This window comes from Lithobates pipiens, unplaced genomic scaffold (genome assembly GCF_037356315.1).
Source record: "Lithobates pipiens isolate NorthernLeopardFrog02 unplaced genomic scaffold, aLitPip1_a1.2 Scaffold_16, whole genome shotgun sequence".
Lineage (NCBI taxonomy): Eukaryota > Metazoa > Chordata > Amphibia > Anura > Ranidae > Lithobates > Lithobates pipiens.
The window spans coordinates 403946289-403966971 of NW_027507748.1; the positions used below are offsets into that span (position 1 = coordinate 403946289).

The 20683-nt window shown below is 39.1% G+C and overlaps 1 protein-coding gene across 2 annotated transcripts in view; it reads left to right on the forward strand.

Annotated features, from left to right (window-relative positions):
- The window catches only part of SPNS2 (SPNS lysolipid transporter 2, sphingosine-1-phosphate), a 190169-nt gene that overhangs the window by 68194 nt on the left and 101292 nt on the right, over positions 1 to 20683 (forward strand). For both annotated transcript variants that reach the window (XM_077482358.1, XM_077482359.1), the window contains exon 2: positions 10940 to 11005. In XM_077482358.1, the coding sequence (XP_077338484.1) occupies positions 10940 to 11005 (66 nt within the window). The remainder of the gene's footprint in view (positions 1 to 10939; positions 11006 to 20683) is intronic.

Consider the following 20683-nt stretch of genomic DNA (forward strand, 5'->3'; position numbering starts at 1 on the left):
CCCTCCACAGCCCATCGCTCCAGTGAGCAAGAAGGAGGCAGAGCAGAGAACTGGTGACTGGCCATGTTTGATCGCTCAGTTCTCAATCTGAGCCCTTGTACACACGGTCTAACATTCCGACGGAAAATGTCCGATCGAACCGTGTTGTCGGATAATCCGACTGTGTGTGGGTTCCATCGGACAAAGTTTTAGAGCTGGGCTATAAAACTTTCCAACAACGTGATCCGATCGGACTTTGTCCGATTGTGTGTAGAGAATTCTGATCAGATAAAGTGCCACGCATGCTCAGATCAAATTCCTAGACCAAAGTTATTGGCTACTAGCCTGAACGTAGTCCCGTCGTAACGAAATAACGTCATCGCGTTACGTACGATCAGATTTTCTGACAACTTTGTCCGACCGTGTGTATGCAACACAAGTTTCGGAAAAAATCTGATGTATTTTATTGTTGGAATGTCCGACCGTGTGTACAAGGGTTTAGAGCCGACGGGGTACCGTTGCAGCATTGGACCGATGCTGCATCTACATAGGTATGTATGATTCTTAAACACAAATTCCTGAACAAGAGAAATTATTCCATTCTCCCATCCATGCTAGACAGTGCGGATGGACAAATCTGCAGTGCCAATTATTGTATTCCAACAGCTAGCACCCACAGCATTGCTTGCATCTGACAGGAGCCAAGAATTTTCCATCTGGCTTCCTTGACAAAAATCAATTGATAAATCCAATTTTGTTTAGCTGAGTGGTACCTACCAAGCCAACCACAGAATGAAATATCATCCATTTTTAGAAAAGAGGTTGCAGTAGGTGTGTTTGAAAATATATTTTCTTCATCAAAAGCAGGGGTTATCAGATCACCATGTTACAGACAAAGGGGTCGAGTGGACTGGTGCATCACAGAAGTATATGAATAAAACGCATAAATATTAAGCAAGTAGGCTATGCTTATAGTTATATCATCATTTAACATTGGAAGTGATTATAAGCCTTTATGGTTCTTAATGTGTTATGCTATTATTAGATTGTATAATACTTATTTAAATATTGCCTTATTACATTCCTCAAGATCCCATAATTAAAAAATTCCATGATCAGATAAAAAATAGCATCCCTGAACTGCTGTGTATTTTTTTTATTGCATGTATAGCTGGCTTTAGCTGTGTATTACCCTGTCGCACAATGTACAAACTTGTGAGAGACAATCACAGCTGGAATTTCACATATTTTCTCCATGATTTTCATGTGGAGCCCCTGCTTTGTTCATCTGGCTCAGCCCTATAGGGACGTTGGTAAGCTGTAAGATGGCAGGATGTTAGTGAGTGAAAACCAGAAAATCACAGAATGCAAAGTATACAGCATGCTGCTGGCTTCTGACCGGCATCCAGCAGTGGTAATTCTGTGTATTTTGGAGTGTTTCATGTACGGTATATAAGTGGGCTAAGAGGAGCCATGGCAAAAGACCACTTGGCCTAATTTTAACTTCAGTTGCAGTGGCTACAAGAAGAAAAAGGAGAAATATCCTATTTTATCATCCAGGGCTATGCAACTGGATCTTTTCATATAACCCGAGACTGGTACTGATTATATCATGTGTAATCATTGCCAAGAGGTAACAATTGTCACTCTGGAGTGCCATGTTGTAAATAAGTTTTCCTTGCGGTTTCACATCCAATGGGTTCATGCTGGTACACTCTTTGGTAGTCTATGTATATCAGTCTGGAACTACAATGAATAAGCCTTGGGCTAAAGAGAGGAAAGTTTGTGGTATCATGCGGTCAAAACAATAGGAAGTTAGTGGGATGGAGCTACCATTGTGGTAACTATAATTATCTTTAAAAGGAAAGTGTGCATGTGGAAGTATGAGGCACCTGCACCATTTTGAGTCACCAGAGCTTCAGTGTGGTCCCCACTCCCCTGTCATTTGTGGTTTTACATTTAAGTATGTACCCTCACAGTATGCTGGTTTGTTTCCACTCAGTAACCATAGTGTTGTGTGATCTTACATATTAAACACTTAAAAAAAAAAAAAGTTTTACTGTAAGGGCACAACTTTTTTTGTTTTTTTTTGCTGCACATAGTATTATAGCTCCCAACTGTCCCTGATTTCGAGGGACTGTCCCTGATTTGGAACAAAGTCCCACTGTCCCTCCTTCATCCTTATTTGTCTCTCATTTTGATCTATAACTGCATTCTGACCTATATAGTTGTATATAAAATGCACTTTTTTTCTTTCAAAAAGTGTTTCCAAGTGCTAAACCTCTCCTCCAATTTCTAAATTTCAGCATTTGTAAATTCCAGAAGCCAATATAAACGAATAAGCAGTGGGGGAAAAAAAATCACTTGTCGATTTTAATTAATATTTTTTTTTGTATAATTCTCCTTTAAGGGGCATGGCGGGGGTTGTCCTATGCCTACATACTTTTGCTTATAGGTGTCCCTCGTTCCCAACTCAAAAAGTTGGGGAGGTAAGTAGTATGTGGATAGACTCTAATCACAACAATCATACTTCAAGCATATCCATGGTCAAAATCTAGAATCCTATATTCATTTCCAGATTGCCATTATTCTTAGTCTACTCCTTTTAATCTGAATGTTCTTGAAGTTTATAGACTTTTTGAAGACCCCCCAAACATTTACTTCCTTGAATTCTGTGACACGTATGTCCTGTGGGTAGGTACTGTTGTGTCACGCATTTCACAGAGCCTGCCTTCTGAACTACAGAGGTGCTAAGAGGAGGAGTTTCAGGATCTGGATTCTGTACAGGAAACACAGCTTGCAGGTAGCAAGATATCATGGGATATGTAGTCCTTAGAAATCGAAAGTAAACAGCAGAGGAGAAGCTGCAAAGCATACAGGGAAACCAGGAAGTTGTGGAAAGAAATGGATAACAGACAGGCAAAGCTCACAAAATGAAAGGAGATTTTTCAAATAAACTTACATGGGATTGTCATAAATAACTATTGTTTGTATTGTTATTACAATGCTGATGTTAAAAAAAGGAAAGTGTTTGCTGTTACCATACTATAGATTTCCTTTAATGGGACATTCTTATTGGCACATCAATATGAAAATGGCTTCAAATGGCCAGTTGGTATGTGTGGGGGAAGATGAAGCTTTGTTGCTACCAGAAATTATTAAAGCATTGCTTGATCAGAACAGCCTGGGATTCTGGCAGAAGCAGAGGCACTGAAAGCTGTGCATGGAAGTCCTCATGCCCAACCCATGATATTGGCACAGTATTGAGGCAAATGAGAAGGAGTCCTCATTTGCTCCCATGATATTTTTGTCTACCTTCTCCTTCTTCCTGCATAAATAGGTTCTTTATGATAAATAAAGTATGGAACTGAGCAGGATATTCTTAGCTGTGTTATGGTTTTTAAGGTACTCCTTGCCCTTGTTTAGTCATATGGAGCCACCCTTATGTGGGCACTCCTTGGAAGGACTACTGGGCACATGAATCTGTTCTGACATCAGCAAAGAATTCCAAGGAGGAGCCTTGCACGTTCATTGGCACTATGCACGATGGTACATGTAGTTCTGATGAATGTACTGAATGGAACTGAAGCTATTATTTTTTATAAATGAGTTTGTGCCTGCTGACAGGAAGTTTGGGAAACTGGCACCAAGGGTAATGTTAACAAAGTAGGATTTTATCAAAACTAATCATGATGGAATTGATCACTGTACTCTGCAAAATGAATAATAATAATGAATTAATTAATAATAATACTGATGTGTCCTAGTAAAAAATAAAGAGGCTTAGTGCTACTTTAAGTCAAATTTAGATGATTGAGCGAAAACTTAATTTTTACATTAGTGATTAACATATTGCTTACTACACTTTGTGCTGAATTTCAACATTTATTGATTCTAGAGAAAAAAAAAAATCAGTGACTTGATTCTTCAAAAATAAAATCAGTGACTTGCACTATTTTCACTAAACAGTCCAGTGCCGCTGTTATGGAGGAAATGGAATATCGCCTGGTAATGTCATGATAGGTGACACAGGTGTGCCAGCTTCCTGATTCTTTCCTGTGTGCAATCGAGTTCACATCATCGATTAAAAATATTTTTATTGCAAAAAGTAAATGTGTTATTAAAACAAACAGCAGATTCTGCAGTGTGTAATGGACACAATTTGTGGAACGCTAATGGCGTATGTCATCCATAATTATAACCACTCCCGGATGCAATTAATATTTTATTACAGAAGCATAGAGAAGTATTTTTAGATCTGCCAAGTGAATAATTTCATCTTACGCAGGCCATTAAGATGACCATTGAGTTATGAAACCTAATGTGCACTATATCATAAAAGCAACACATTCAGCACCAGATAGAACACCATTCTATTATTTATGCGAATGGTTTCATTCGTTTGGGAGCTTATAACATAGTATCAGGTTCCAGTCATTCTTTTTTGCTGGCAAAGTGCTAAGTCGTAGCCTATACATGTACCTATATGTTACAGTATGTGTACCTGATTTGCAGTTGTAGCTATGCTGTTGGGGAAGGATATAAATAGGCTGAAAATATTTGTGCAAAGACATTTCAATGCAGTAATCCATGGCAACTAGTTAGACGTAATCTGTGTTCATGTTAGACTGAGCAGGCTAATGAAAGCTCATTTCTGATTGGTTGTTTTTAGTAACCGCACACTACTGCTCTTTTTAATTAAGTTGTTAAATAAATCTTTTGTTATCCTCCTTCCATAACCTGAAAAGGGTTTGAAAGCATCTACTGAACAACTAGAACAGATAGCGCACTTTAAGCCCACGTGAATGGTATTTATTGGATAGGGTACTTTTCTCATAGATTCAAAAAGTTTTCATTTCAGTTTAAAAATTCTCTTGATGTGGAAATCACTTTTCACTGTTTTGCAGCATTGAAACACCAAAGACGTCCATAACTAAATCAGAAACTGATTACACCAACACAGTTCAGTGATTCTCTCCTTGGTTTATTAATAAAAAAAGAATGGTTAAAGTGGTCACAAATGGCAGGCCAGAGGTAGTACAGCAAAATGATTCACAAAAAAAATCACATTTGCCAATTGTAGCCGGTGGGTATTGATGTCAACATTGGGCTATAGCACTTATGTAGCGCTACACCCATAAGAGCCACTGGTGAATGAGATCCCCCCACGCTGCACAACTAGGCACACCACAACTTCCGCAACACACAAAGTCAGGAAACCCAAGCAGATTTGTTTGTTTTGTATTTATTAGGGGATTTAGACTTGGGTGGTGATGGGGAATATGGGATGCCCACTTTATCAATGTAGTAAGGTTTTCAGGGACAAACTATATGCATCCAGTATATACACACCTCTGCCTTCCACACAATCTTGCTTGAAGATCTCCTCCTTCTCCTCCAGCACAACTCTTGCTCATGGAACTACGAGGCCCTGGACCAGCTGCCACTGTTTGGATAGTCTAACACAAGGCTCAGTTAAACTAGCAGAAAATGCCCTTTTTTGATGTAGCAAAGAAAGTCCTAGTGCACAGCCGTCCTATCTGTGGCTACTGCTCCCAGTACCACCTCTTCAGGCACTGCCAGCCTGCCTGGCTGCAGATACCTCTTTCTCCTTCTCCACTACAGTCCTCCTAACATACTCTGCATCCATCCCAAACTGCTCTCTCCCAGTCCTCAAGACTGTGTCACTCAACAGCCCACCTGGCTGTCTTCCTACCTGGAGATTTGCCCAGCAGTGTCCTCCTGCAGTTCTCTCCTTGCTCCCATGCCTCCTGGTCAGGATCCCTCCATGTGTCTTAAGAAGGTCCCATCCACACCAGAGCCCAAGCTTGATTTCACTCCCTTTACCCCCCCCCCCCTCCCCAGGCTAGAGGGTAACTCTCAAAGCCCTCCGACAGCTAACACTTCATCTCCAGTTTCCACCCAAACTCCACTGGCCCAGCTGGACTGACCCTGAGTATTTGAGAGGACCTGCCCCCTATTTTTTTTTTTTGCCAAAAACAGGGCAAGTGCATGTCTTTACATAGTGTGTGTGTGTGTGTGTATGTGTGTGTGTGTGTATATATATATATATATATATATATATATATATATATATATATATATATATATATTGATTTATTTACCATTCAGAATAAGTGGCAACACGCTTTGGTGTATGCAGGTTGAAGGAAGTCCTAACATCCTTTCATTCACACATGAGCACAGACACATAGTGGTAAATCCATTCTTAGCAGTCCAAAGTTCAGATTGTCCTTTAATTGCGGTCCCCCCAATTAAAGCTGAACTCCGGTGAAATTATTTTTTTGACATGCGACTGTAAAAATAAACCCACACTAATGAAGTGTGTTCCATGTATCTAGTGGGCCGTTTTCACTTCAGCTGCTCCAGTTACAGAGTGACTTGCATCGATTGAGACAAGTGCAATATGTTTACAGAATGGATGAGCTGGAGTGCAAGAGATCTACTGTGATCTGAGTACTCCAGCCGGAACTGTAACTCTCAGTGCTGGACTGTGGGCACTCACTGCACTGTATGGAGGCTGGAGAAAACGGAAGTTGCTCATAATGCTGCAGCCAGAAACATGTGACACATTTCATTAGTGACGAATTCATTTTACAGTGCACATATTCAAATATTTTTGTCTGGCGTTCAGCTTTAAATGTATGCTTTGCATTGCAAACAGTTGCAGATTTCAATGTATATTAATATTTGTCATGTGAACAATGTGTTAACTTTGGTATGATGCTCTATAAAAGTACCCAGAGTCCAGCTCATGACTGACTATGTAGCTACCATCATTAAACCCAAGGTGTGTCTGTGTGTATAAACATTGAGAGTGATGCATGTGTGGGTTAGGAAATTATCAATGATGTTAGTAAATGCTACAACACGATTTCCACCCAGGTTTTATTTTGATGCTCTGCTGAGAATCACCTTTTATAATACTAATTTGCTTCTCCAGATTGAGTCACACGTTCTCGGTTCTGTCAAAGGCAGCAGTAGGAAGTGAGGAAATGAATGGTATTAGGAAACCCTTGGAGCTCTGCTAGAATTCAGAGTACATCAGCCATAATATTATGACCACTGACAAAGTAAATAACATTGTATACCTTGTTAAAATGTCATCTGATAGTGGGTGGAATATATTGGGCAGCAAGTGAACATGTTGTCCCTGAAGTTGATGTGTTCAAAGCAGAAAAAATGGGCAAGCATAAGGATTTGAGTGACTTTGACAAGGGCCAAATTGTAATGCCTTGATGACTAGGCCAGAGCAACTACAAAACTGCAGCTTTTTTGGGATGTTCCCAGTCTGCAGTGGTCAAGACCAACCAAAAGTGGTCTAGTGAAGGAAAACTTCCAAGCCGGCAACAGGGTCATGGGCAGCCAAGGCTCATTAATGCACATGAAGAGTGAAGGCTGGCCAATCCAATTTAAGAGCTACTGTAGCCCAAATTGCTATAAAAGTTAATGCTGGTTCTGACAAATGTGAGAGCACACAGTGCATTGCCGTATGTTTCATATTGGGCTGTGTAGCCACAGACTGGTCAGGGTGCCCATGCTGACCTGTGTCCACAGCAAAAAGAGCTTACAATAGGCATGTGAGCATCAGAACTGGACCACAGGGCAGTGGAAAAAGGTGGCCTGGTCGGATAAATCACATATTCCTTTACATCATGTGGATTGCTGAGTACTTGTGCCTCTGTTAGCTGGGGAAGAGATGGCACCAGGATGCACCATGGGAAGAAGGCAAGTCATTGGAGGGCTAAAGGATCTGCTGCTGACTGCTTGGTGCCAGATACCACAGCATACCTGGGAAATTTTTAGTGGCGTCCACACCTCCAATTGGTCTGGGCTGTTATGGTGGCAAAGGGAGACATACTCAGTATTAGGTGGGTGGCCATAATGTTATGGTGGGTGTTCATAATGTTGCTTTATATCAGTGAGTAAGAATAATGCCCGTACACACGATCGGATTTTCCAACAACAAATGTTGGATGTGAGTTTGTTGGCTGACAGTCAGACCGTGTGTATGCTCCATCGAACATTTGTTGTTGGACTTTCCGCCAACAAATGTTGGCTAGCAGGTTCTCAAATTTTCACAAAAGTTCACGCATGCTCGGAATCAAGCAGAAGGAGCTGCACTGGCTATTGAACTTCCTTTTTCTTGGCTCATTGTACGTTTTGTACATTCACCACGTTCGTAATTGTTGGCCAACATTTGTGTGACCGTGTGTATGCAAGACAAGTTCCAAGCGCCAACATCCTTCGAACAAAAATCCATGGTTTTGTTGTCGGAAAGGCCGATCGTGTGTACGAGGCATAAGACAAGTGACCGTCTTTATAGAACAAAAAATCCTGAAAGCCTGAAAAGTGAGTATTTGTGGAGTTCGTACATTATGCATACATTTAGGGCCTAGTCAGTAACCTAGGGGGTCTTGAATGAGTGTTGGGTTACACTTTATACTTGCTGATTGAATTTTATTTAAATGAAAAATGACCATAGAGCATCGTATAATGCTTGAGCTGGTTTCCAGGACTTGAGAATTTATAAAACTAGCTTATACCGCAGGCACGGTCTTTAGGAGAGGTATCTTGTACCTGGTGACACAAAAATAGCAATCTGCGGTCATGATCATCTGATTTCTTAAAATAAAATTTTACAGCCATGAGACGTTGATATAGAAAGATACCATCACACACTTCAGGCAGGTTATTCTCTGCTAGAGACTTAATAGAATTATTATGACTCACAATCTAAAATGGGTTCCTACAATATAAAACAAAGCACAGTAAAGATCAAATAGTGCTCAGTCAAAGGAGCTATGACTATGACATTGTTACCTGACCAGCTGAAAACCTTCTCATTATGGGAACATGCAAACATAAAGGGACAACATGCATAGAAAAGGGTGATACTGCCCTGCCTATATGTAGTATTGGTTTCATCATCTTTTATCTTGTATGTGCAGGCAGCCCCTCCTTGTGTGTGAACACCTGTATATCTCATGGGAGTCAATGCTAAGCCTACGTTACTGGTAGTTGCTAGGTACAGTAATCTATACATCCTTTTCTAAGAAAATGTGGGAAAATGTAAGAGTATAAGAGCTTTAATGGATGATTTCATCTTTTCCGGCTCTGTGTTAAATAACAAACAAGGTTTCAAGTGGACCTTTGAATGGAATTGAAGGCTTTGAATTAAAGGTTGTTTTTGTGTTAAAATCAAGCAAATGCTTCTCAACAACTCAGTGTTAGGAGCTATTCTTTTTTTAATACTACCAGAATATGATTAAAGGACAAGTTCACTTTAAAATGTATGTTAAAAGCTATTCTTAGCTTATGCTACTAGAATTTGGTTAAAGGATAAACTACCATCCTTAGCACTTCAACATAGTCAACGCTAGAACCTTCACACCCAGTTGCTTTAGTTGGTCATAGATGGATTGAAAATTGCCTGCTTCAGCATATTTTGATCCATATGGCCTTTCCCATATGAGAGAAGTCGATCTAATGATCAGCTTCCCTCGATTAGGAATATTGGGAAATTTTACATTTTAAAATATCATTTGTTCCTCAGTGATTGCAGTATTCTAGCCTGCATCTCCCTAAGGTAATACTTAAAATCTGGCCTGTTAGTGGGTCCTGAGAACAAGAATTGAGAACTACTGATCTATGGGCTTTCCTGCATGAGAGAAGTCAATCTAATGATCAGCTTCTCTCAAATGGGAATATTGGGAAATGCTAAATTTTTTCACTCGATCAGCACAATCCGCTGGAATGCTGATCAGTGTATTCTGACAGCTGAGTCCCTGCTGTCAGAGTACATATGGACTGATTAAAAAACAAAACAAAAAATAAAAACAGATTCTCCTATCCATATAAGCAAGTTAGATGGGGGGTATGCTTGCCCACCAGCTGATGAAGAACAAAAAAAAATGCATTTATTGCCAGCTTTATTTACTTCCGCTCCATTATATACGACCTCAGGCACAAAATCTCCACAACAGAGGATTGGGAGAGTGGGTATGTTTTAATATTTATCGTACAAAATCAATAAATTGATAGCCATTCTGTGGGTACCTAAAGTGCCAACTCTGTGCGATTTCCCTTATCATGTTTTCCTTATGTTTTGTAAAACTGTCAAATTACACATGTGATAACAACAGCAGGAAGGGTCAGTCTGAAAAGTTTGACACAGATAGCGAACAGCCCAATATCTAAGGTAAACATGGTATTTGCTATTTCCAAGAAAACATTGAATTAGGAAGAAACTATCAGTACTGTCTGTAGAAGTTTAATATTCTGCAGCGATGCCAGTAACCTTTAAAAATACATCCGCTGTATGAAGCAAGTTATATAGCTAATGGAAAGGTAGTGTTATTAAAAAAATCTATTAAAATCAATCTTTGTACTTTTGTAATCTTCAGTCAGTGCTCCTTTAATAGGATACTTACATAATGCTACAATATAAAAGATTAGGGAGATGCATTTACAGCACAGGGCAGCAGACCTTTCCTGGCTACAGATACAAAACCGCATACAAAGAAAGCAAAACTAATTTCCTTGGTACTCTTTATTGACCTAAATGTGCAAGTATTTACAAAGCAATTGAGCTCGTGTCCTGGAGAGATGATGCATTAGGCAATGCAGGGCATGGACAACTTTAATATTTTTCTTCTCCCTACTTCATTACTTGACTTCTTCCTTTATTATTCATATTATTAAATTTTTTTGCTGGATATTGTGAGTGTAGATTTCTCTGTTCTGAAGATAGATTCCATTTCATTTTTAAATGTGCACGGGGTAAATTGGGTTACTGAAGAGAAATAAATACATGAACTGTACAGTAAAATGTCTTTATTGTAAGTAAAGTGCACATAGTGTGCACCCTGTCAGTCTGTTACAGGCACATCATGTAAATAAGGACAGTAGATTGACCTATTGTGTCTTTATTTTACAGGTGTTCTACTGGACATTCAGCAACACTTTGGAGTGAAGGATAGCGGTGCTGGTCTGCTACAGACAGGTAAAACTTCTTTGTAAATTATCTATATAAAATCTAAAGGGTATCCAAAACCAATATTTCTGTAGTGATCAATACAAAGTTATATGTGTGGAAAAAATACAATTAATTCATGTTAAACATTAATAAACAATGTTGATCACATAAATGGTGAAATAACAATCACATAATACATTTGTGCATAACAAAAGGAGCAAATTTCAAAGAAAAATATCTAAAAGGCCAAGCGTAAAATCTTGAAATGATGAGAATCCACGTGTAATGCCGCGTACCCACAATAAGGATTTTGGTCGGAAAAAGCTCTGATGGTTTTCCCGACGGAATTCCGACGGGATTTCTCTCACGCTGTCTTGCATACACACGATCACACCAAATTCCAACCATCAAGAACGCAGTGATGTACAACATGTACGACAGGACTAAAAAAAGGAAGTTCAATAGCCTGTAGCCAATAGCTTCCATCTCGTAGTTGAATCTGAGCATGCGTGAGTCGTTGGGCGTTGGAATTGCATACACACGAACGCATTTTCGGATAGGAAAAAAAAAAATTGAGAACATGCTCTCAGTCTTTTGAAATTCATCCAGCAAAATTCCGATGGAGCATACACACGATCACATTTTCCGACCAAAAGCTCTCATCGGTCTTTTGCTGGCCGTATTTCCGATCATGTGTACACGGCATAAAAATCCCAAACCACCTTACAAACAAGCTAGCCAGTTTCCTTACTAAATGGTAAAGATCTCCAAATGACAAGAGAGCAACAGGGCCAAAATCATCCAATTGGGGGGCCACCGCCACTCAGGGAACCACTGACTCCACCACCTCCAGGGTCCTTCACTAGACATCCAAAAGAAGCACCTCAAAGTAATAATGGGTAGGAGAAAGAACAAAGGTCCATAGAGTAGTATGCTAAAACCACACAATTTATTAAAAGCAGATATACTGTACTCAGGTTACACAGTAACACAGGCAAAACACACCACACCAGGGATCAACTGCAGGTGTGCAACATAATATGCCCATGGGCTCGCCCCACACATGCATTTTGTCTGGTGCAACGGACGTCTTCAGGGGATAAAGAAAGATTTGTTATTTTTGTATTTTCTTGTATCCAGAATCCAGAATATTGGTTGCTGCATTACTTCCTTTGCACTAAGCATACAATTCTTTCTGTGTTTAAATTATCTATTATGCTAAATGCAGCATTTTATAAAACATGTCTACTTTAAAATGGTTGAAAATTGAAGATTTTACGTTGTGTTCCTAGTAGTGATATAATGGCTGTTATTGCAGATTTTTCTCCTCGGAATCTTGCTATCACACAAAGCTCTTGCCTCATTAAAGAGGAATTCCCTATTAAGTGCCACTTTCCTTACTGAAACTCCATTAGTGGTTTATGAATTATTGGCAAATGTTGGTTTATTCCCTTGCTACTCACCCTGCTCAGCTTCCCATCTGCACCTTCCACCCCAAAGGTACCAGTGACACCTGTTTTCTGTCTGATCGTGGCTTTTGAAAGTTATAATAGTGTATATGAGCACACAGATTGTAAGGAACAATAATATACCTAATGAGTTTTACCCTTCAGTAGGTATGTAATACAGCATTTGAATTGCTGTGGCTCTTTGCATCATTTTTTTATATAAGCCCAAAAGACTGAGCAAACAGTGTGATGTGGCTTTGCCAGTATGAGCAAAGAGGGCCAGACTTGGGATTTAACATTCCTTTTTTCCTTGGATTCAGATGCTTTTACCAAAACAGATTGGGTAGTCAAAACAGACGTTGCAGATGGTGCTTTGGCTCTTCCGATGGTGAACTGCTGCTCTACTTCTCTGTTGCAGAAATAATACACTTGGTTCCTTTTCACTAATATTCCAAATAAATACCAAGTTTAGGGATAGTAGCTTTACAATTAACATGTTCATATCTCTTTGACTTTTGTCCAATGTTGTGGGCTCTGCAACAAATTCAGCTTAATTTGTGTTAAAATATGTAGAAATGCTGCTCTTAGTTACACATTCCCCCTGGGAGAATCTGTCTAAGAAGCATGTTCTGTGAAGACAAAACAGTGATAATGTGTCACCTCTAGCATTAAGCACTGCTGGGGCAATTGCTGTGGAAAGGGAATACTGTCAAAAAATGTTGCCATACTTTTATCTTTAGTTATTCTTTTGTCTTTAACTTGATTCTTTTCAAGTAGAGATAGGAAATTCAATTAATTTACATTTTTGGTAGGATATATGACTAGAATATTTGTAAATGGTTTCTCATGGGTTCTGTAAGATTATAAATAAACAAGAATATAATTGATTAACAGAAATCTGTGAGATGAAGGAGAGAAATGTAGGAGATAAAAAGTCGACGAGTGACAAGTCAGTGATTATTCTAAGTCTTTGGATCAGCAAGATGATGAGGACTTTTCTTTGACTTCTCCTTTTTTTCATCAGGAGATGTAAACAGTGGTACAGTACTTCCAATCAAGTTAGAAATATGGAGTAATATTTAGAAATAAGTTCACTGCTATCTTCTCCCCCATAATGGTGCCTGATGGTGGAAAGATTGTGTCTGCTCATCTGTTTATCTGTTATCCTTATTTCTTTGCCAACATGATTTTCAACTAATGTGTACAGTTTGAGTAAAAATAGTAAGCTCTTCTGGGGACCTTACCTTGTCTTTCATTCCATACCTCATTTGTAGCATACCTACGGCACACCTACAGCATACCTTAAACATTTTTTAGAGGAATATTTCCTACCTTTTATTCCTACCTTTTAGATGTTTGTAGGGATAAGGCGTACTAAACCTTTAACCCTTCTTTAGCACAGAGTGTTTAACCACTTGCTTACTGGGCACTTAAACCTCGCTCCAATACAGACCAATTTTCAGTGCTGATGCACTTTACATTACAATTGCGCGGTCATATAACACTGTACCAAAAATGAAATTTTTATCATTTTTTTCCCCCCAAATAGAGCTTTATTTTGGTGGTATTTGATCACCTGTGTGATTTTTATTTTTGTTAAAAAAATGTAAAAAGACCAATTTTTTTTTTTATTTTGTTATAAAATGTTAAAATGGGTAATTTTTCTCCGTCATTGATGTAGGCTGATGAGGCGGCACTCATGGGCACTGATGGGGGGCAGTGATGGGTACTGATTGGTTACACTGATAGGCAGAACTTCTAGGTGGCACTGATTGGCACCACTTTTGGGCATTTATAGGTGGCATTTGTGGGCATTGATAGGTGGTTCTGTAGGGCGCGTGGAGGGAGCGTGCACAGGGTAGGCCATCATATGATGGCCTCCCGGGAATTCACATCCGTGCTGTGGCTGTCATTCGGCCATAGCGCGGATGTCAAGTGGTTAAATCTAGCTTACATTGATGAGATCTGCCGGCATGGTACAGTCAGGGTTTTATGGAAAACACAGCTGCCCAGCCCCTTCAAAAACAAAGAGATCTATGTAGAATTTTACATTGCTGTAGTTTCCAGAAAAGAGCATCTAAAAATAAGGTAATCTGTGATTTAAAAAAAAGAAATTTAAGTTATGCTAGGTGAATGAGAACGTTTAATAAATGTAAAGTAGATATTGTCCCAGTTAGGCTTCAAAAGTGGAAATACAGTTTAAAAAGGGTCAGTTATAAACTACTTCATCCTTTAATCCTTCGTACAGTCATATGGTTGGCTATTGCAACTTTTATGGAGATTCCATTAAATTTTGATGAATAGTAAAGTAATTTGGAATATATAGTCATCACTACTTGAAGAATTTTCAAGAAATTTTAATAAACGTGAACAGCAAAACAGCTTTCTTTGTATAAAAGTAATCTCTAATGGCTATTTCACACTTGTATGTCTGTTTTCACAGACTTCGTTTGCTCAGCAGGGATCGATCAGGACTGCACACTGTGGAGAGATGGAGCCGTCAGAGCCCCGCTCTCCTCTATGGGGGATCATATGAAAATGGATCCGCCTGTCCATTTTCATCCGATCTTCCAGATAGATGGGAAAATAGGGTTTCCATCCGTCTGGATTTAGCAGATCGGAGCGGATCGGCGGTCATGTCACCACTGACATCTGCCGCTTCATAGAGCTACATGAAGCATCCATTCAGGTCCTCCTGAAAAACGGATAGGCAGACCTGAACGGTCCGCATGTGTGAAAGGGCCCTAAGGTAAATAAAATGAGAGATATCTATTAAAATAACTTTGCAAAAGCAGATGATCATTTTAAAGAAATTGTACACGTGTTAATAATTGTTTAGCACATAGGGCAGATAAAATTGAAATGATATCCCTTTTTAAAAGTGCTGCTGATTGGAAAGAACAACCAACTGCCCCAGAACCTTAGCTGTTACATGAAATGATTTCAAAATATGTTCCTTGTGATCGGTCAGTTACGATCATTTCTATAAGAATAATTTTTAAATCTATACTGAACCTTTCCAAAAATGTTTTCAGTCTATGTCCAGATCTATTCTTGTATTATAGTAAGAGATATCATAGTAAAAGAGAAAAGAAAAACACAACCCACGGGATATACATTACGTGTACACATCTAAAATAAAAATAAAAATTCCCTTCTTGGACTAATACTAAGTATCCATACGCCATATCTTGTGAAGTACCGTAGTACCCATTTATATGAAATACTAAAAATGAATTGCCATCATTTATTTTTGGAAGCATGGTGGCTATTTGAAAGTATAACAGAGCCTTTCTAAAATAGGATATTGATCTGCATTTAAATTACATGCATGTTAATTTAAAAGAAGACCTGAGATTTTAAAAGCATATTATTGACTATATTAGCTCTTTTGTAACAATTCATTTATTTCATGGTCTCGCTGAACAGAATTAATAATGTTTTATACAAGATAGAACAAAAAAGAATGTAGAGAGCGAAGGGGACTGACAAAATTCCGATGGTGAGAGCAAGATATCTGAAAATTGCTAATACATTTTCTTACAGGGTGATACCTGTGTACTCCCGGAGGGGTTTGAACCAGCATTAGGATGAAAACACAGGTTCCTCCTTTGCTGTGACCCACTCCTTTCTATTCCCTTTTTTTTCTTACTTGGCAGGAAGAGTGGAGGGCCGCCTCACAGACTAATAGAGAAGGCAACAGTGCAGGAGGGGCTGAGCAGCAAACTGAACAAAACATCTCTAACCACTGGCTTTTTGTTTTCCTGGTTCTTTCAGGGAAATTAACTGAACATGGGTGCTGGTATTGAAAGAATCATACAGTATCTTCCTAATATAATTTCAATACACTGGTGAAGCCCTCAGTCATTGAATATAATCACTTAATTATAACCATTAATAAAGACTTTGGGTGAACTCAGAATTTTATGGTTATTAGCTTTATATATTTGCCCCAGATGAAGGCCAACCTAGGAAGCAGTGTCTATATACAAAACAGGTTGCATGGTCTTTTTTACATTTTAGATGAGATTTTAGTGCAATAATTGTGTTTTAGACTAGAAGATGATTAGCTAGAAAGATGGTTTCTTGATTGCTATATTTTAGGGCCCATTCACATCTGTGCCCTTTCCTGTGGTATAGAGTACATTTACTGTGGGTAAATGCAGAGACTGTCAAAAATGAATACTGGATCACTGTGCTGTGGCACCGGATTTTGGAAAAAGTTCCTGTATTTTTGTCTGCAGCTTCTCGCACCTTACTGGGACCCATATGAATAAATGTTAGTGTGTCACTGCACATAATCTTGTGTCATTGTTGTGCAACATAAAAATGTATGCAAAAATGCTCATTACAAAGACCATTGTGTTTGATTCAAAATATGGCAAAACAAACCCCTTTAACCCCTTCCCGACTGGAGCACGTTGATGTACGTCAGCAGAATGCACGGGCAGGCATATTGGCTTACAGGTACGTCCAGTTTCAAATGCCCCCCTGCCATGGGGGATATTTATTATAATAAAAAGTAAAAAATAATGCGTCAAAATTGTCGCTCTATTTTTGTTTATAGCTCAAAAAATAAAAAATGCAGAGGTGATCAAATACCACCAAAAGAAAGCTTTATTTGTGGGAAAAAAAGGACATCAATTTTGTTTGGGAGCCACTTTACACAACCGTGCAATTGTCAGTTAAATCGACGCAGTGCCAAATCGCAAAAAGGGGCCTGGTCTTAAGCCAGCAAAATGGTCTGGTCTGAAAGTGGTTAAAGCGGTCTTGTACTCAATTTTTCAAGTTGATATAATTTAATTCCCTTAGTACCATAGATGCTCAAATGACCTTTAAAAAAAATAATAATGCTGTAATTACCTTTTAGTAGTAATTAGTTTCCTGACTTCCGGGCTCTCCTCCCGTGGGAGTAGGCGTGTTTATCGCCTTTCCCCAGCCTCGCAAAGCCCCCTGGGAGCTTTGTTAGAGTCTTCCCAGGAATCAGTGGGGAACGGCGTCATGCCGAAATCTCGTGAGATTTCGGAACCAAGACGCCGGTCACGTGACGAGGGCGTGTCTGAAAAAGCCATTTTAGAAGTGGGCAGGCAAGTATTTATTTGGTTGCCATCACAACAGGGCGGGAACTTCCGCTGCCGCCACCCGTTGTGATGGCAACCCGAAATCTTACGGCGCTGCTCGCTGGTGTCAATGAGCATGCGCAGGATCGAGCGGGAAATGCTGGGAGCACAGCATTCACCGCATCCCAGGAACTAAATGCTTGTGGGCTTCAAATGCCCAAAAGCAAAATGGAAACAGCCGGGAGGAAGTTTTATAACTTACATTTGCGCAAGAAATCGGCAAGCCGGGAAGAATAAAACTACAAGTAGTGAGTACTAGAATTACATGACAAATGAATTACAATGATACAGGAAAAAAAAAACGATAGGTCAGCGGAATCCCGCTTTAAGCAATGTCATCCCACAGCAACCATTTCTACTGTAAGGAACTCTTTCTTAGTGATCTCTTTTATAGCAATAGCGCTACTGGGACTCTTGGGATTCTTGAAAGCCTCCACAGACACTTTTGTATTATACATGGTTCAGGTTGATATAAGGCGAATCACAATACAAACATTCTAGGCATCATGTCATGTACATCTATGAACTGCAAGAATAATACACAAGTGATTTATAGCAGCTCTCATAATTAAATATATCCTAAGAACACAATGGAGAGTGGTCTGGTTGGCAAGATCCAAAGTTCCTTTCTTGCCAATGAAGGACATCTGCTTACATTTTTACTCTTCTCCATCAACAAGCTATTACTTAAATACCAAAATGTACAGAACATGACATAAGCCTCATTGTCTCTAAGCTGCAGTAACACATTTTCAAAGCATGTGTCAATAAGGACTGATCTCTAATTAATGTCTGATTGCGGAGACTTGGCAAGAAATATTGTGTATTATGTAGTATGACTTTGGGGATATATATATTGTTTTTTCTTCTTTGTTTATGTAGGTAGAGACTAAAAAAAATGTTTTAATCACATAAATATGAAAAATAACATATTTATAAGTTGTTTTTCTACTTGAGGCAGTAGGTAGAGCTCTAGTTTCTTTTTCACATGTTAACTATGTACCTTATATGTTGAAAGAAGCCCATTCTTTACAGAATTTAAATAAGTCCTCTCAACAATGACTCATCTTTTATCAGAGGTCTCATTACAAGGTTTCAATCAGGTTAAATAAATGGAACAGGTGCATCCAAGCTGTTACCTCCTGTGTAATGCCTGATGATTTTCAAGAGCACTCTTCCATGTACAATCCATGCAAAAAAGGGCTGGGGAAAGTGAAAAAGGCTGGTGCCATGAAAGTCAGCGAAAACATCATTTTATTATTGCAGGTGAACAACAGTCAAAAATGCCAATGTGTTTGGGCCATCAGGCCTTAATCATGACGCCATGATTAAGGCCTGCTGGGCAAAACACGTTGGGTTTTTTGACTGCTATTGACCTGCAAATATAAAATTATGTTTTAGCCGACTTTCATGACATCAGCTTTTCCCCAGTTTTTGCATCAATAAAGGAAGGCTCAAAGCATAAATTATTTGTCATGTATTACATTGTATTTGTAAAACAATGGTTTTATACAAATTGGAAAATAAAAATTCCAAAAATTAACAGTTAAAAATGTATAGGGCTCATTCAAACCTTTTTTGCAGCGCATTGTTTCTTGAGCTTGAAAAAAAAACAGAATACCATTTACCATAAACCATTAATGTTCCCTCATCCATGTGTATTTGTTGTATTTTGCAGCTTTTTGACCCATAGTTTTCAACACTAAAATCTAAATGAATCCTTAGTTCAAGATTATCGTAGCCTTATGTCTAAAAGTAGTCACTGTGAGTGGCTGAACTCTCTACACCTAACTTTACACCTAACCCTTAAAATCACCCCTTAGTGACCTTGCCATTTCCTCACTGAAAGTAAAACTGACAGTACCCTGTAAAAGAAGGTAATAATTAGTAGATTTCCAGTAGGTGGTATGCTGAAATTTTGAATTTTTTTTGAAAAATACTGCTCATTGGGTATTCTGGGTGTGTTGGATAACAGTGACTCCCCCCCCCCCCTCCACCGCTGAACACTGTGGTTCCTCCTGTCAGCCTCCACATCAATACATGGTGCATGAAGCTCATGAAGTACATATACTTTGCACAGTGCCTGAAGCTCATGAAGTATGTTTACTTTGCAAAGTGAATTTTCACTTTGCTAAGGAAGTCTCACTTATCTTAGTGGATGTGGTAAAAAATGTACTTTACAAAGAATACCCCCAAACAGTATTTTTGGTTACACATGATTAGATGATGGAAATGAAAGTTTAAATTCCCTGACAAAGTGAAAGTTCAACAGCCTATGCTTCTTTAGTAAATTGAGACCATTATTTTGAATTATTAAAGCTAGAAACAGGTTTTCATGTCTATAACGACTAGTCAGTTCTCTAGCACAACCTATTCCCTGCACATCATAGCCCTCTCCTCTTCAACAATTGTCTAATTACTGTCTGTGCTGGCCGAACTCCTCTTCCCCACCCATCACCTCCCTATAGGACAATTTATGTAGCTGCCGAGGGAGGAGAGAAGGAGAATACTATAGGGTAGTGATGGCAAACCTGTGGCACACGGCACACAGAGCCCTCTGGATACTTGATGATGAGTCTGCTAAGGCTGTTCATATCACATCTAAGATGGTGGTGCCTAGCAGGCTCAGGGCTTTTGGATGTCAACACAAGAGATGTTTTACAGGCCAAAATCATGTATAAAATATGTTTCATGCACATATAATCTTACAGGAAGTTTTTTGTTGACATTAAGAAGATTTTGGTGACAGGGTCTCTTTAGATATTTGGAGATGTAAGTGTTCACGTGTCTTATGATACCCTTTTAGAAAGCATGTAGGGGTCGAGGTCATGCTAGCTCTACAGGCAGGTCCTTATAGTAATTCAGAAACAATTTTGTGTTTCTCTCTGCTATGCCAAATTCTGCCAGCTCCGTCTCGCTTTGCCATTATTAGATGTATGTGGATTGTGTTTTCTGAGGCCAGCAGTCAGTGGACAGAAAGCCCAAAGCAGCTAATGCATGATGAAAACTGACAAGTACAGCAATTTGTTCCTGGATTATTGGAGCCTCCTGTGTGCCTCCTGTCAATTACCTAGTCATTCATGTGCAGCATAATTTACCCATTGCTTCCTGTAAGGTTTGAACATTTATGGACATAC